Source organism: Colius striatus, chromosome 1, assembly GCF_028858725.1.
Source record: "Colius striatus isolate bColStr4 chromosome 1, bColStr4.1.hap1, whole genome shotgun sequence".
Lineage (NCBI taxonomy): Eukaryota > Metazoa > Chordata > Aves > Coliiformes > Coliidae > Colius > Colius striatus.
In genome coordinates, this window is record NC_084759.1 from 31,575,094 (window position 1) to 31,591,463 (window position 16,370).

Genomic DNA, 16,370 nt, shown 5'->3' on the forward strand with positions numbered 1-16,370 from the left:
GGGGTTGTGGAGTCTCCTTCCTTGGAGGTCTGCAAGACCCGTCTGGCCATGTTCCTATGAGACCTGATCTAAGTTGAGCTGCTGCTGTAGGGGGATTGGACTAGATGATCTCTAAAAGTCCCTTCCAACCCTACGATTCTATTATTCTATGATTCTTGCTGTGCTTAGATTTTGAGATCTTCAGACTATATATATTGTTCTGTAGATTCTTTTCCAGAAGCATGGCTGGTCAGAGTTCAAAGAAAATGAGAATTTCACTGGGCCTGAGGTTTGGGCTTTTTTTCATTAAAAAAAAAAAGAAGAAAAAGACTTAGCCTTTTGGAAAGTTCCAGAGCAAGAACATTGGTCTAAGCTGTCTTTTATCGTCTCCAGATAGTCAAGAAGATTCAATACTTCCCTTCAGATAAAGGCTTTGTGATAGTTAGACTATTCTTTTGATCACTACTTCGGTTACAAAATCACTGTAACTCTACGTATCCTGCTACAATACCCAAACTAACTTGGCTAGTCCAGAGAGTCATACATCAGTCATACATCAGTCATACATCAGTCAGTCTTGCATCTTGGATTCTGATGTAACTCCTGGAAGCAATTCAAAATGTCCACAAATAATCTATATAGCCTTACATAGCTAAAGACTCTACTATCTAATAGTCCTTTCTTGAGCTCTGGCTCCTGTGTCCTCAGGACTGTGCACATGAAATTCACAAGATGAGGCATCTCAAAAGGGATTCCCAGTTGTCACTTATTCTTGAATTAGTCTCCTCTCATGCTTCTTAAAAAACAGAAATTCTCTCTAAACTACACAATAAACTCAATGTGTTTCACCTGATCCTTTTGGCAGAAAAGCATTCACCAGCTCTTTGGAATAAAACACAAAACAATCAAAGTCTCTTATTTTAAAGCTGAAAGTGTCATTATCTTGTCTTTTTTTTTTTCCAAATTCACAGCTCACCAGTTGGCTGGGGGAAAAAAAAAGTACAATTCATGTTATCATTCAACACAAAACAGCACTAATCCTTTCAAAGTTTTTAAAAGGAAGAAAAAATAAAAAAAGAAAGACCAAGAGCAACATCTTCTTTGAGGACCCCCTTGCAAAAATATCTACTGAAAAACGTTACAAGCTCCTCCATTCTGGTACTTAGCTAGCAACTTACGTTTTGCCAATACATGCATCACTAAAATGCCTTAGCAGATTTCATTTCACTTTTATACAAACATGTGTCAAAATCTGGAGTGGTAATGACCACTGTGCCTTAAATAGTGTAACTCTTTCCATTCTAACCCTGCTCACTTCTACGTAGTGCTCAGTCATTTTTAACTTCCTCAGACAATCATGTCTTTGGCTGAACTTTTCCATTAATGGACCCTTTTTTCCAAAGCTTCTGTAGAGAAATAACAAGTATGAGAAGCAACAAATACCACACACCATTTCATGCTAAAAACTGGCTTGCTTTGTCCAGGCATACTGTAGAACTGAATTTTATATACATATATATATGCGTGTGTGTGCGTGTGTGGTGAAATCATTTTAATAAGGATGGATATAGAGTATAACTAATTTAACTGCAGACCAAAAATGGTGGAAAATGTGAATGCTGAAGACAGATATCCTGCAGCACCTTTCAGGCTCTGCTGTGGACACTGACAGGTTCTGAGCACTTGAGGATGATTGCTATGCACTTGGTCGCTTTAGTTCTGCCTCATGCTGTGTAAACCCAACGATAAAAGTTGAGTGATACTATACATGCTACTGCACTTGCAGAATACATTGCAAATTACAAGGCATTTTGAAGCTGTGTGGATTTGGACAATCCTAATGCACTCACAGGAGTTCATTTTGCTACTGTGGTATTTTTCTGAGAACTTCTGGTGCACAAAAATCACGTTTCCTTAGCCAGAAAGAAATCAAACAGTATTTAGTCAAATAAATTGGGAACTACCAAAGCTGGAAAAAGCAGATCACTTTGCAGAGTGAGCATTATCAAGTTGATATCAACCACCGCACTTCACATTTAGGTGAATTAACAAGCTACGGTAATCAGAGAGAAATGTATACCAGAAACAAACAGGAAGTGACTACTGGGACTTGGCACTGTCAAATGTCACCATATGGAAGAGGTTAAAAACTTTTAGAAGACTCAGTTCCTAAGTGGCTAGTGTTATCCACTAAGGCCAATAAAAACACAGTGGGGAATTTATTTAATTTACTTTTATTACTCCATAATGATTTAGGATCTCCAAAAGAATATATTAAGACCTCTGATAAGATAATTCTAATAAAAACTCTTGCTATCTAACTAAACAACACCATAGCATCTCCACTAACAGCAACACACTCATGTTTCTAGACATGAAATCATAGAATGGTAGGGGTTGGAAGGGACCTTTAGAGATCATCTAGTCCAACCCCCCTGCAGAAGCAGGTTCACCTAGATCAGGTCGCATAGGAACATGGCCAGGTGGGTCTTCTCCCACATTACAGCAATTTCCTTAGTAACAAAAACTAAGGCTGAAGGAGAAGGCGGCATTCTCCCAGATACATTACAAGTGTATTTATCTTGCTCAATATTTTCTTGCATTTCCCGATTTATACTTTCTGCTCCAGAATGTCTGCTTTGACCAAAAATAAACACAGGCCAGATACACAATCACCAACTTGAGAGCAAAACACGTACTCAGCAGAGCTTTCCCATTAACTGCACATGGGCCCATTACAGTAGGAAGCCAGGTCAGTGATGAAAATGCTGGTCTTCATATCCACTTTTTAGCAGAGAGTACTCAAGAGAGGAACTGTAGCTGTGCTCATCTGAAGACTCTGCTTCCAAGTATCCAGGGACTATTTCATTTCATCTTGTGCTTGTCCCCAATACAAGTAAAATATAAAGAGAAAAAGTGTCAGTTCTCATTTGAACTTTCCCTTCTTGATACGTTGCAGCTATAAAGAACTGAAGCAAGACCGTCTTTTTAAAGAATGCACTACAGTCATTAACTTTAAAGAAACTAGAAGCCAGTTGATGACAGGCAGAGTTTTCAGGCTGTAGCCCCAAGAGCTATCTGGGGCTATGAAGTCATCTGTTTCATTTAAGGAAGGCACCAATGCTGCCTGTCTTAACGAGCATCCTTAAAAGTTCAAAAGTCAAGTTTCACACAGATGCACAGAGAACTTTCCACAACTTTAGTCCCAAACATAAGACTGCCTGTACATCATATATACTGCTTTAAAACTATGTGACTATATTCCAAAGTCCTCATAAAAACAAAATGCATATTCCAACAATGTTTGATAACTAAGATACTTTTTATATACTAAATATTCAGGTCTCTCAGAGTCACGGGGAAATGGTGGTATCACGAAGTCAAGAATTAGTTCAACACTCTCCATTGGAGATTTTGGCTCAACATCGCTCAAACTCCACAGGGTATCTGCCACCTGTTTACTCCCTGGCATGTCCTCCAGGGAACACATATGAGCTCCACAGATGCAAAGGCTTCCAGGATGAGGCTTAAAGATATTGGCTTTAAACTCACAAAAGTGCTAATTAATTTTGGTCCTGATACCCCTAAAGATCCCCACTGCTACAGTGTCATCTATGGGGCTTGACAAAACAACCCCTAGTTACGAAAATGGTGTTGGTCCAAAGAATAGTTTAGTCCTTTGCACCATGACTTGTTCTTTCCTCCTCAGGTCTACAGGCACCAAAACATGCCAGTATTCAAGTTTTCTGTTTGGGGGAATTATTAATGGCCGTATTTTGACATAGACATGCCTTTAAAGTACTCTAAAAATGTGAAGAATACGTATCTGTAAACTAAAAATACACCCATAATAGAGGTTACATAAATGTCCAGCACTATCATCCACCCGTTTCTCGTAGCAATTTACTGTAAAAGTGGTTCTACTGAAATCAAGCAAGCAGTTTGCAGAGGAAGTTGCTATTCAGTGTGGGCACACTATGGCAAAAATGGACAACAGACTTCTAAGTAGAACTGTGAGCATATGATTAGTGTATCACAAACAAGCCATCAACTTCAGTGTAATTACATCTCCCAATATAGTACTCTTTCTTTTCCTTTTCCCATTCTGTTTTTCACTCCCTGCCCTCGGGCAAATAATTAATTGTTTTCATTTAGAAAGAAGAAAGCAAAGCTTAAAAACTCTCTTTGAGAACTACAGGTGTTAGAAATCTTTGGACCTGTGTTTGTGCTAGCGGAAGGGCTTTACATACATTCGCTAAATCTTTATTACACACACATTTAAAAAAAAAAATCCATTCCTGAATGATTCTATCTGCAAAGTGTCACCATATGGTTGCTTTCACAAATGATCAACTGTACCAAAACATCTAAAAATAACACCTTCCTTAAGTAAAATGAAAATAATTACCAGCAGAGACTTTTGGGTATAGTTCTGAGCTAAGGAATCAATACCACGATGCTGAAATGCTTCAAGTAAGTATATAAGCAACCTCCAGGGGAAAATGGCACAGCATTAAATGGCCTGTAAGCATCAATGATAAATGCAATATACATGTTTTGGGTTCTTTCAAAGGGCTATTCTTAGCTGTAAGACAAACCCAATCCATTTAATTAAAACCTTAGCTTACAAACACATTCAGCAAGTAAGTGAAGCTTAACAAATCTAATTTGAATGAAAGGGACTAGCTGGGTAAAAGAGCAGCTCCCTGATGTTCCTTGCTCTAGTGGTTTCATGTAACCACTGATCACCAACTACTACAACAGCAAGCATACAACACCCTTAAACTAAATGGGAGTTGTCTGTCTAAATATAGCTACTTTTAAATAATGCATCATGAGTTATAAAATAAAGTGCTACTGAATTATTTAACATGAGTCTCATCTTCAACAAAGATATATCACATTTAATTATATAGAAAGAAAGATGCTTTACATTCGAGGTTGTATGTTATTGTAAAGTGTGACCAGTAGAGCAACATTTTATGACTTCAATTATGTCAGCTGTCAGTTTTTCATCTATATATATGTGTATATATATTTTTATATATATATATATATATCTCCGATTCCCAAAAACAGAACTGAGACGCAAACTGATATAAGCAAAAACCATCACCTGTAGAGCTGTCTTAGAACTTCAAGCGATCCCAGCTGTACATTCATTCATTCAGACACAGAATATCTCACCAATGTGTAACAGTCAGTAGGTAAGAACTGTCTGGGACCAGAGGCTCACAAACCAGTTTCAACAGCATTCACAAGGCTCACGTTCTTTTTACTGAAGTATCAAACTCTATGACAGCAAACCCTCAAATACACTTAACACCACTACAGCTAATAAAGCATCATGTTCCATCACTTTGAAAACCTTTTGAAGACTGTCACACAGAAGTAGTGTCAAGGCTGAAAGTTTCAGTAAGCCTATGTGTTTTCACACGATGCAATAGCTGTGCATTATTCACTACAGGAACTCTTCAGCTAGGCGTAACATTTACAAATGCAAAATTAACATTTAGCAATAAAATGGGACCACATGTGAAGTTTAGGAGGTTTCAAGAAAAAACTGCTTTCCATCTCGCATAATGGGATAATGCTACTGTTTAACAACCAATGCCTTCTGTTTAAAGGTGGCTGCCCTTTGGATGTACCTAGCACGTGAAGCAAATGCTCAAGGAAAGAATTGCACTGATCCAACAGGACTCCACAAACGGCTCCTTACTAACTTTAATTGGTGCTCTCTAAAGGAAACAACACCACATGACCTATTGTGTAGAAATCAAAATATAAGTGTGATCTGTCTGGGCCTGCATGGAGTCCCTTTGCCCTCTCAAACCAGCAAAAACCCAGATCTTGATGTCACTGCACCCATAAGCTCTCCTCAATGGGATTTTGTGCAGACCTCACCACCGAATGTGGACCAAGCTTTGTACAAGCTCATGGGATCCTCCTACACAGAAAGTAAGTCGGGTCTCATTATTTTTGTACTTTAAAATGCATGCTTGTTGAAGTTCGTTTTACAGAGAAAAAAAAAAACAACAACAACAAAAACCAAGAACCCAAAACATGACGTAAATACACCATCCATCAAAACGTTAATTCCACCAGGATGACTTCGGTAGCCCGAGACAGTGGAAAAAAAAGCCAACGCATTAACCTGAAATTTTGACAGCTGCTGTGGGTATCCGGCCCCACGAGCAAGGATGTACAGAAGTTGACTCCTGCCTCGCGAGGTGCCTTTCAACCTGGTAACGGTGCTTCCCTCCTTCGCTGCAGTCCCGCTCCCAAACGGCAGCCCGATGTGCCACCGCGGGCTCCCCGCCCGCCGCTCCAGCCGAGGAGCGTCCGGTGGCGGCCCCCGGGGCCGGGGGCAAAGAAGACGGAGGGGAAAAAGGAAAGTTGCCGAGGCAAGGCTCGCTGCAAGAGCCTGCCCGCGCCGACGGGAGGCAGGGCGGGATCCCCGCGGCAGCGGTGCCCGCCGCCGAGCAAGAGGAGCCGGAGGGAAGGAGGGAGGCAGCCCGGCGCTTCCCCCACACCCAGGACGCCGGGCGGGCAGGGCAGGGCAGGGCGGCTGCCGGCTTCCCCTCCAGCCCCGCGCAGCCCCGCCGCCCCGGGGGGCTCTTCCTGCCAGCCGGGGACAGATGTGGACGCAACAGCTGGACGAGGAGGAGGGGAGAGGGAAGGAAGGAAGAGGCACGGCTGCCTCACACCACTACCCCCCCTCCGCCGCCGGCTCTCCCGGGGATGCGAGCGGGCTGCCGAGGCAACCCCGGCTCCAGGCTGGCCCCACTCTAAGACGGGGATGGAGGAACTTACCCTGGAGACAGCGGGGCTCGCCGGCTCCTGCCCGCCTTACCTTGCTACGGATCTGACCCGAGGTGGACACTTTCCGGATGAGTTTCTGGGGGCCCTCGTGCTCCCCTTCGCTGTCCGACGACTCGTCCGCCGGCCCCGCCGCCGCCGCCGGGGGTTGGGGCTGGGGCTGCTGCGGGATCCCGGCGCCGCTCATCCCCGACTCGGCCCCGGCCATCTTCCCGGACTCCTGCCGAGAGAGAGCACACGAGCCCGGCTCAGCCAGGGCAGCCGCTGCCGCTCCCCTCCCCGGGGAGGAGGAGGAGGAGGAGGTGGCGCGGGAGGGTGGGGAAAGAGGCGGTGCGGGGGGGAGGGGACGGAGGAGGAGGAGGAGGAGGAGGCGGGGGGGGGGGGACGGCGCCGAGCGCTGGCGGAGCGGAGCAGAGTAGAGTACAGCGAACCGCTCGGCCGCCATCTTCCGCCGTCCCTTTTGACGGGGAAGGTCCGGCCCGGCCTGGCCGCGGCGGCCACGGCTCCCCGCTCGCAGGAGGCCGGCTGGGCGAAGCCGGGGCGGGCGGGTCCAGCCTCCTGCGCCCGGGGAGCCCCTGGGAGTGGCCGCCGGCCCTGGGGGGCGCCGAGCGGCAGCGGGGGCGGATGCCGGCCGGGCCGGCTCGGAGCGCGGGCTGGGGGGTCCGCGCCGTCCCGCAGGTGAGCAGCAGGGCGAGCCTCAAGGGCGAAACGCGAGAGAGGAAGGGCCCCTCGGCCTCCACACCAGCCCACGGTGCCTCAGACGGCCCCGGATGCGGGATTCGGACGGCAGGACGAGACCAGGAGGGTCTTTGGTACCTCAGCGCTGCCCCGTCAGCCCCGCCCCAGACCCCGCCGGGTGTTCGTGGAGCCGGGGCACCGTCGTGGTTGGCGGAAAGCCGGGGTTTACACCTTGCCTGCACACGGCAAAATCGCGGCTCTGAAGGCCTGAGCACAAGAGGTCTTTTGGGGGACTGGATGGACAGCGTCTAATGCAATAGGGTTCCTGCTTATCTGTGCCTCCGACTAGTCCTGTGGTATCTTTTAGCGTAAGAGTGTTGGACAATTTTGGCAAATGCATACCTTGCTTTCCGTATGGCTTGGGTTGAGTTTTTCCCCCCTTAGTTTAGGTTTGTGACTCTTTGTTCTTGTGTTTGTAAAAGAGCAGACTTTACTTTTGGGGAAATAAAGGGTCAGTTTTCCCTTTTAATCTCTTTTAATCTGGCAGTTGACACGGTCTCGAAATGTCACCACATGTTCTGAATTGTGAGACTTCAACATTATTGTGGCTTGTATGTAGCCAGTGTTCAAAATAAGTGTTTAATTCACAGCAATACTAAATAAAACACACACGTCCTAGCTGCGTGGACCAGATTAAACATAAGAAAGCAATCAATACTTGCGGCTTCTACATTCCCACAATTCTATTTATATGTCTAGAAAGGGAACTGACATCTCTTAATATGCTAATATAATGCCATGGTACCTAAAGACAAAGTGGTTAATGAGAAACTAAACCAAACCCATGGTGTATGACCTACCTTATGCTGCAGATACATTGCTGCAATCTTAATTTTATATAAGCCAGAGTATCTCATTTATTTTGCTGGGACTTTTATTCATAATAGGGGAAATGAAATATTACCACGAAGCCTTGCAGGCCTCATGGCTTAGTTCTTTGTTACTGCACCAGGTAATTAAAATGCAAACCCACTGCCATCCTCCACATATGATCACTTCTGTTGAGTTACGTTCTTTAAATTCTCAAAAGTTACACTTTTAAAAGTCAAAATTTCTATTAAGATATATTTTAATGGAATTTTTATCATATTACTTATATTCCTATTAGAATAATAATAGGGCCTAAATCCTACCATTAATACCGTTTCTCATAGAATGGTTTGAGTTGGAAGAGACCTCAAAGATCTAGTCCCAGTGCCTCTTATCATAGGCAGGGGCACCATCCACCAGACCAGGTTGCTCAAAGCCCCATCTAACCTGCCCTTAAACACTTCCAGGGATGGAGCATCCACTCTCTGGGCAACCTGTTCCAACACCTCTCTACCCTGACAGTGAAGAAGTTCTTCCTTACATCTAATTTAAGTCTACCTTCTTTCAGTTTGAAGCCATTTGCCCTTGTCATATCACTTTGTGGTCTTGGAAGAATCTCTCTCTAGCGCTTTCTTGTAGGTCCCCTTTAGGAACTGGAAGGCTGCTCTAAGGTCTCCCCAGAGCTTTCTCTAGGCTGAAGAACCCCAGCTCTTGTCAGCTTGTCTTCATGAGAGAGGCACTCCAGCCCTCTGGTCATCTTTGTGACCCTCCTCCAAACACACTCCCACAAGTCAACTCACTCCATCTCAGAATAGATGGAGTTCACATATAGTTGCTTTTCCTTACATCCCTGTGAAACTAAGGGATTATGCTATCTTGTCTCACTCTTTGCCTGAGAGGGAGTTCTCCTTTCTCAAAAACACGGGGTCAAACTTGGGCAAGTGCAAGTATGTACTGTGGCACAGTACACAATAGGGCACAGCTAGGAAGAAAGAGCAATGTTAATGGACACTTGTTCTTTCCACCTTCCTTTCTTCCTCTTCACCTTTATTTCAGGAATAGCAAATTGTGCAAGAACATGTTTTGCTGCAATTCCTTGAGTCTTTCGAAGGTGAATGACAACCGAACATCACAAGAGGACAAGAAGACAGAGTTTGCTAAGTAATATATGCCATGCAGTCGCAACTGTGATGTGAGGAACACTTGGTGCTATCAGAACACCAGTACCTAAAGTTGGGAGACTGACAAACTTAGTTTAATTCAACCAAATTAAACAGCACTAGCTGAACAACGCTAGATACTGTGAGATCTGTGCCCAAACTACGAAAATGTTCACACTGTCAGTGCCCGTGGCTGCTCTGCATTTGTATCACGGGCCTGGGATCCTGTGCAAAGTAAGGAGCAAAACTGCTTACGAGTTGACATTTCAGTTACGGAGAACAGCTTTCCAAAATCCAGTTGAAAAGGAGAGACAAGACAGCAAGGGGGAAAGGAACACAAAGACAGCGTATTACTTGAGTGTGTCATTTGGGATTAGGACATGTGTACTCGGGAAGATCATGAAGTTGACTGTTGATGACCCCAAATTTGTACCTTTGGGTTTGGGTTTTTTTTTAATAAAACATCATCAGGTTGCTTGTTCTGGTTGCTTACATATTTAGACCTCAACCTTGAAAACAGTAGGTGGTTAAAGTAGGTTTCCAAAAACAGCCTTCTGTTGAAGTTTTGGAATAATAAACGCACAGCACCAGTGTCTAGTTCTAGAGCATGACACAAATCTGCTTTGTTTTCAAACTACTTTCATAGAATCATAGAATGGTAGGGTTTGGAAGGGACTTTTAGAGATCATCTAGTCCAACTCCCCTGCAGAAGCAGGGTCACCTAGATCAGGTCACATAGGAACATGTCCAGGCGGGTCTTGAAGACCTCCAAGGAAGGAGACTCCACAACCCCTCTGGGCAGCCTGTGCCAGGGCTCCCTCACCCTCACAGTGAAATACTTTTTTCTTAGGTTTAAGTGGAACTTTTTGTGCTCCAGCTTCATCCCATTACCCCTTGTCCTGTTGCTAGCTACTATAGAAAAGAGGGATGTCCCAACCTCCTGACACCCACCCTTTAGATATTTATAAATGTTAATAAGATCACCCCTCAATCTCCTCCAGACCAAACAGCCCCAGTTCCTGCAGCCTTTCCTCATATGAAAGATGTTCCATTCCCCTGATCATCTTGGTGGCCCTGTGCTGGACTCTCTCCAGCAGTTCCCTGTCCCTCTTGAGCTGAGGAGCCCAGAACTGGACACAGGACTCCAGATGAGGCCTCACCAGGGCAGAGTAGAGGGGGAGAAGAACCTCCCTTGACCTGCTGGCCACACTCTTCTTGATGCATCCCAGGATGCCATTGGCCTTCTTGGCCACGAGGGCACATTGCTGGCTCATATTTAGCTTATTATCAATCAGGACTCCCAGGTCTCTCTCTGCAGAGCTGCTCTTCAGCAGTTCAACCCCCAGCCTGTACTGGTGCATCGGGTTGTTCCTTCCCAGATGCAGGACTCTGCACTTGTCCTTGTTGAAGCTCATGAAGTTCCGCTTGATTGATTGAGGTTCCTTTCACAATTGATTACACTGCAAGCTAATTAAAAAAATTGTCTGGAGTTTTATAAATCATTGTAACCATTTAGCAATGGATGTAAATACACTGTCTCACCATTATTAGATGGAAAGATTGGAACAAGTTGATAATTTGTTTATGTAAATATAACAGCTCCCCATGACATCTGGTGATTACTACAATGCCAGCTGAGGAGCTGGAGATCTCCTTAGGTATAGCCAGCACAGAGCTCCTTCACTCAAATCTTTTTTATCTCAAATACATAAAGGCTGGTAAAAGAGTATCTGTAGGTGAAATGGACAATAAACGATTCTTCAACCCTGTTCACTTCTAGAGCTGAACTATCAGCCCTAGCTTCTCCACACTTTTCTGCACCATGAAGAGAGCATCATGTATCTTTGTGTGGGCTACCCTGTTGTGATCTTCCCCTCTCCTGACTGCCCAAACACCAAAATTGGGTTAAAAGGAGAAAATGCACCAGCCTTTCTCACCCAAGCAAGCCTCTTTCATCATATCTTGATAAACTTCAAAGTGCTATGAAACAAAAGTACTAGGAACATTCTCTCACGTCACTTAAAGTGAAGATTTTAGTAGTAACAACCTAAATCTGCAAATGATAGGAGATGTTGGGCAAGTACAGTTCAATAAGAATATGGTTTTTGCAAAGTGTGTAGTGGAATCTGAAATTACAGGCTCTAAAATCCACAGTCAGCTCATGTTTACAGAGTTCTTCAAAGTGGAGAAACCAAGCAAGTGTTAAGCATTGTTGAAGGTACCGGAGTTACTCCTTCACCTTAGCATAGAAAGTTGTTGCTACAAACAGATACGTTGTCCATGCACAAAGACAGTTTTAAGGATCTCAGCATTTCCACTTGTTCCTCTTTCCAGAGGCATTGATAGATAATCAGGCTCCAGTACCAGCCTTTACCCAGGTAAAGCTGCTAAGATAGACATTATTAGACTTAGATAGACATTATTAGACTTCGCCTTAATAAGGCCAACTTGACTTCTTTCATCTCACAGCTGAAATGATCCCAGGTGACTGATGTCAGGTTCCATATGAGAAATACTGAGTAGCCTGTATCAGCTCAGTGAATACAGCTTTGAATACCATGGTACAGATGGTACTGCTAGACTTCTGTGATTCAGGCTTTTGAAGAGTAGGGGGCTATGTGCAGCCATTAAAAACACACAATATTTGCATGTGCTGTGTCTTTCACTTAACACACATACTCAATTTCATGCTTAGGAGTTGGCTTAAATTTCCTAACTGAAGCAAGGGAAGGCTGGTGAAAAACACCAAGGAATGTTGGCATTTAAAGAGAGGTGCTCAACTGCTACAAAACAGCTCCACTGACATCACTTGTGCTATGGCAATTAATACCAGCTGATGATCTGCCCTTTATATTCGAAGAATCTCTAAGTGCTGGGTACGTATATGAACCATGAGACCATTTTAACTTGGCCACATCCAGTCCCAGTAACAGACTATGTGTCACTAAAATGCATATGCCACAGAAAAAAACCCAAAACAAATACAAATGCACCCTGGCTACACTGGGGGTTATAGTTTATAATGCAGATTAATGCATTATTTGATTCCAGGAACATAAATGATTCCTGCTGTAGTATTGATTCCCTTCCCTAACAAGCATGTTTACATCTTTTTTTTTCTCTAGGTCACTTTGGCACCTATAAACTGAAGGGTAATACTACTTTTTTCCTTCAACTCCAGAAGTTCTGAGGGGATCTGTATGAATAGTTGTACATGTCTCAGGTTAACGATGCATTATTCATCCGATTTCAAAGATGTTATCTAATTTTGGTGACTAGTTAGAACTATAGCTTTTACTATAGTTTTTAATTGGGCTCCCCACACCGAGCAAATTCATTTCAGATCTGCCTGTCTGAACTCCCTCTGCAGATTGAGTTAGCGATGTTATTCTTTCTTGGTTTCCTTACTTACCAAAGGGGAAGCCAAAATATAATAAGATGTATGCATACCCCTGTTAAAGAGAGAAACTACATCACTCATGGCTGTTTTAGAAGTAGCTCGGGCAATCCTGTAACCTGTAGGTCACAGAGTGAAAAGCTGCAAACATGTGAAGGCCATCAAAATAGTCGCTTGGCAAATGTGTTAAAGACTCATCTGTGCATTTCAAGGGAAGGGTAAAAAGACTCGGGTCTCATAAAAAACATGAAAGTCAGGTCTAGAACTTTGTAAGATGTATATTATGGATATTTTGAGTACAAAGCCCCTGGATCCCCTTAGAAGAATGCAGGATGAGCCCTACATTTTCTGTTACTTTTATTTAACTCAATCATGAAGTGTCTAATGCAACTTTTTTGCTGGAGTCAGGAAGAGGTTTTCCATTCAAAAGCAAACTGTGAATTAAGGAAAGGATTTTACAGAAATTCAAAATTGCACACAGACAAGTCCAGCCCTGACAGGCAAAGAAGCTGTGGCTCCATTTGATATCCAACCCATCTTTCTCAGAACAGCTACAGGAACAGCAGCTCCCAACGGCTTCTGACAATTTGCATAGATAATTAACTTGCACAGAATCAATAAAACCTGCAATAAATAGTTTCCCCCATCCTGCTGCCTTTTTTTCTGTGTTTTGAGTGCAAGAGAGAGGTCTGGGGACTTTTTTTTTTTCCCCTTCGTCGTGCAGTTCTTCACCTACATCTCCCTTTGCCCCCATTATCATAAAAAGCCTGCTTATGAGCAGATAAACAGAGTAACAATGTGGCCCTTGCTACACAGACTATGTATTTTACCAACAGGTTACCAAGTAAAGGATGGAGTGGTTTAACTGAAATCAGAGCCTTGTTAAAGGAAACCAGTGCAGTGGTTAACCTTAAAACTGCATTCATGGATGTGCTCTTTAACAAATGCAGCAATGAAATGATAAACATGACCCAAATCCTGTCCCTTACCGGGGGAGGGGGAAATGGAGGTGGGGCAAGGGAGGGGGAAAGCAATGTGCTCCTTGTTTATCTGAGCCCCGTGCACAGAAGTAAATGGGTTCGGGTGCTTCAGCCAGGACTCCACGTTTCCAAGCAGAGGGGCTGCAGTCCATCTCCCTCCAGAGTTTCTGCCGAGTTTCGGATGATGGCAGCCAATTTAAATGTCCCTGTTTAATAGAATAACGCATTCACAGGAATCAGCTTCTCTGCCTTCCTCCCACGATGTCTTCATCTCTCCAGGCAAAAAAAAAAATCTCGGGTTTCCCTCGCCTGATCCTTTCGGTGTCAGCTCCATGTTACTGGAACATGTCTACAGCTGTTCTCCCTGTCACAGCTGCATCTCAGGCAGCAGCTTCAGTGCTTGAGGACTGCAGAGGGCAGTGAAGGGGGATGTTCAACTTCACAACAAAAACGAGGCTAGTAAAAATCTATCTGGGAGGGCTACAAATCCTAATAGGGAAGGGGGTGAACCTGGGAGCGAGCACACCGAGGCACGCAAAGTATGGCTCTCCCACTGCTGCTCTTTAAAACCGGGTTTACAAGTAAAAACAGGGGCCCTGGACCAACACAGCGAGTTTGCAAAACATGGCACAGGCATCTAAAAGGGAGCTCGGCGGTAGCGTGCTTCACATCGCCTCACGAAGTTCAGGGCCAGCCACAGCCTAGCCCTGACCTCTCAGATAGCCTGAAATCTCCCAAGCAGCTACCCAAAGCCTATTTTTAGCCCTCCCTGCCTGATGCGTGTGTGTTTGCACAATGGAGAAAAGCCCAAGCCGAGACCAGACGGCCCTGAAAAGGGAAATCTGATTTTATCGCTTGCTGAGGATGCTGGTGACATGATTTCCTTCGGTTGGAAGGAGGGTCTCCGGGTTGCTTAAATAAACTGCAAAGCCACCACACCGCAGCTTTCCTCCCGGGCAGTTTGGGCACTCCTCTCTCTTCGCAGAAGCCAAAAGGCACGCACTTCTGCTGCACCTCACCAAGCAGGGTGGCAGCGGGATATCCCAGCCCTGGCCCTCCTTGCTGCCAGGATGAGAGCCATTCTCAGCCTGGCTACAGAAGAAGTGGGGGGGGAAAAAAGGAGTTTCTTTCTGTAAGCTGCCTCCCAATACTGGGCATGTTGTTTTTGCTGTGCTAACAGAGGTGTTTAATGGTATCGTCATCCAACTCCCCCCCCCCCCCTCCCCCGGCAAAGTTGGAGGCAAGGCTCTCGGTGCTAATCCCAGGCTTTTCACCCGGCCAGTGAAACTCAGAGAGGGCAATGAACTGCTCGTCCCCTCGAGGGACAAGCCCGTCAGCAAATGGCCGGACACGGCGGGGGCGAAAGGCTCCCTCCACCCCCCAACCCCTCCGCTGCCCGCGGGAGAGGACGAGAGCCGGCGGGCGGGAAAGGAGAGAGTCGGAGGAAGGGAAGGGACGGAGGGGGGGAGATAAGGATGACAGCTCGACCCCCGAGCTGAACAATACAGGCAGGAAAAAGGGTAGGAAATGCCCGAGCAACTGCGAGGCACGCGTGTACCTACCAGTTCCTCCCAGGCGGGGCTGCGGGCGCAATAGGAAGGGTACCCATGCTCCTCCATCCCCCCACAGCAGGGCAGGGGGATGCTCCGACGGGCAGCGGAGCGGGTTATGCCGGGCTGGGGCTCCCCCTCGCCGCTGCCAGCGCTTCTCGGGCGCCGCTCTGCCTCCCCCCACACACTCCCGGCCCCGCTCCTCCCTTTTTTCTCCCCCGGCCCCGTCCAGGCCCCCCCTCTTCCCTTCCCACCCGGCTCCTCTCCCTCCCCCGGCCGGCGGGCTCAGCGCCGGCTCCCGAGGGAGCGGCCTGCAGCTGCCGCGCCGTTCGCATCATCAGCGCCGTGTCCCGCGCTGCGCGGCAAGGAGACCGCCCCCGCGCCCCGGGGGCTCCCCGGGCGCCCGCACCCCCCCGAGAAGGGCAGCGGATTACGAGCAAATCGTCTTGGCATAAGCGGGTTTAGAGCCGCTTCGGGTGGCGGCGGGGCCGGCGGGCGAGGATGCTCCCCGGGGAGACGGGAGCGGGGAAGCCCCGCCAGTTATGCTCCCGGCCCGGTGGGGTCTGGGTGTCGCGGGGAGCCCCGGGAGGAGCCCGCTGCGCTGCCCCTAGTACCCCTTTTCTCCCGGCCGAGCCCTCCCGGCGGGGCAGGAAGCGTCCAGGTCAGGGTGCCGGTGCTGAGGCAGCCCTCTGCCCCCTCATGAGGGCTCAGAGAGCGCGGTATCGCATGCTCGAACCCTCTTCGGGTAGCCTCTTTCCCTACACAGGCGCCGGGCGGCCTCACACGTCCGTTCAGCCCGGGAGGAGCTGGGGCACGGCACGGCACGGCCGCGGTGGGAAGGACAGCAGGAGGTGTAGGCCGTGCCTGACACCCGGTGCCTCTCATCGCCACGGCCACCACGCCTGCCTCACCGAGTAGCAGGGTTTCTCTGCCCTCC

At 46.6% G+C, this 16,370-nt stretch overlaps 1 protein-coding gene across 3 annotated transcripts in view; it reads right to left on the bottom strand.

Annotated features, from left to right (window-relative positions):
* The window catches only part of DGKH (diacylglycerol kinase eta), a 176,950-nt gene extending 161,347 nt beyond the window's left edge, over positions 1-15,603 (bottom strand). For all 3 annotated transcript variants that reach the window (XM_061995125.1, XM_061995120.1, XM_061995156.1), the window contains exons 1-2: positions 15,446-15,603; positions 6,833-7,018 (exon numbers count right to left, since the gene is read on the bottom strand). In XM_061995125.1, coding sequence (XP_061851109.1) covers positions 6,833-7,018; positions 15,446-15,502 — 243 coding nt within the window. In that variant the 5' untranslated portion in view covers positions 15,503-15,603. The remainder of the gene's footprint in view (positions 1-6,832; positions 7,019-15,445) is intronic.
* Between the last annotated feature and the right edge of the window lie 767 nt (positions 15,604-16,370).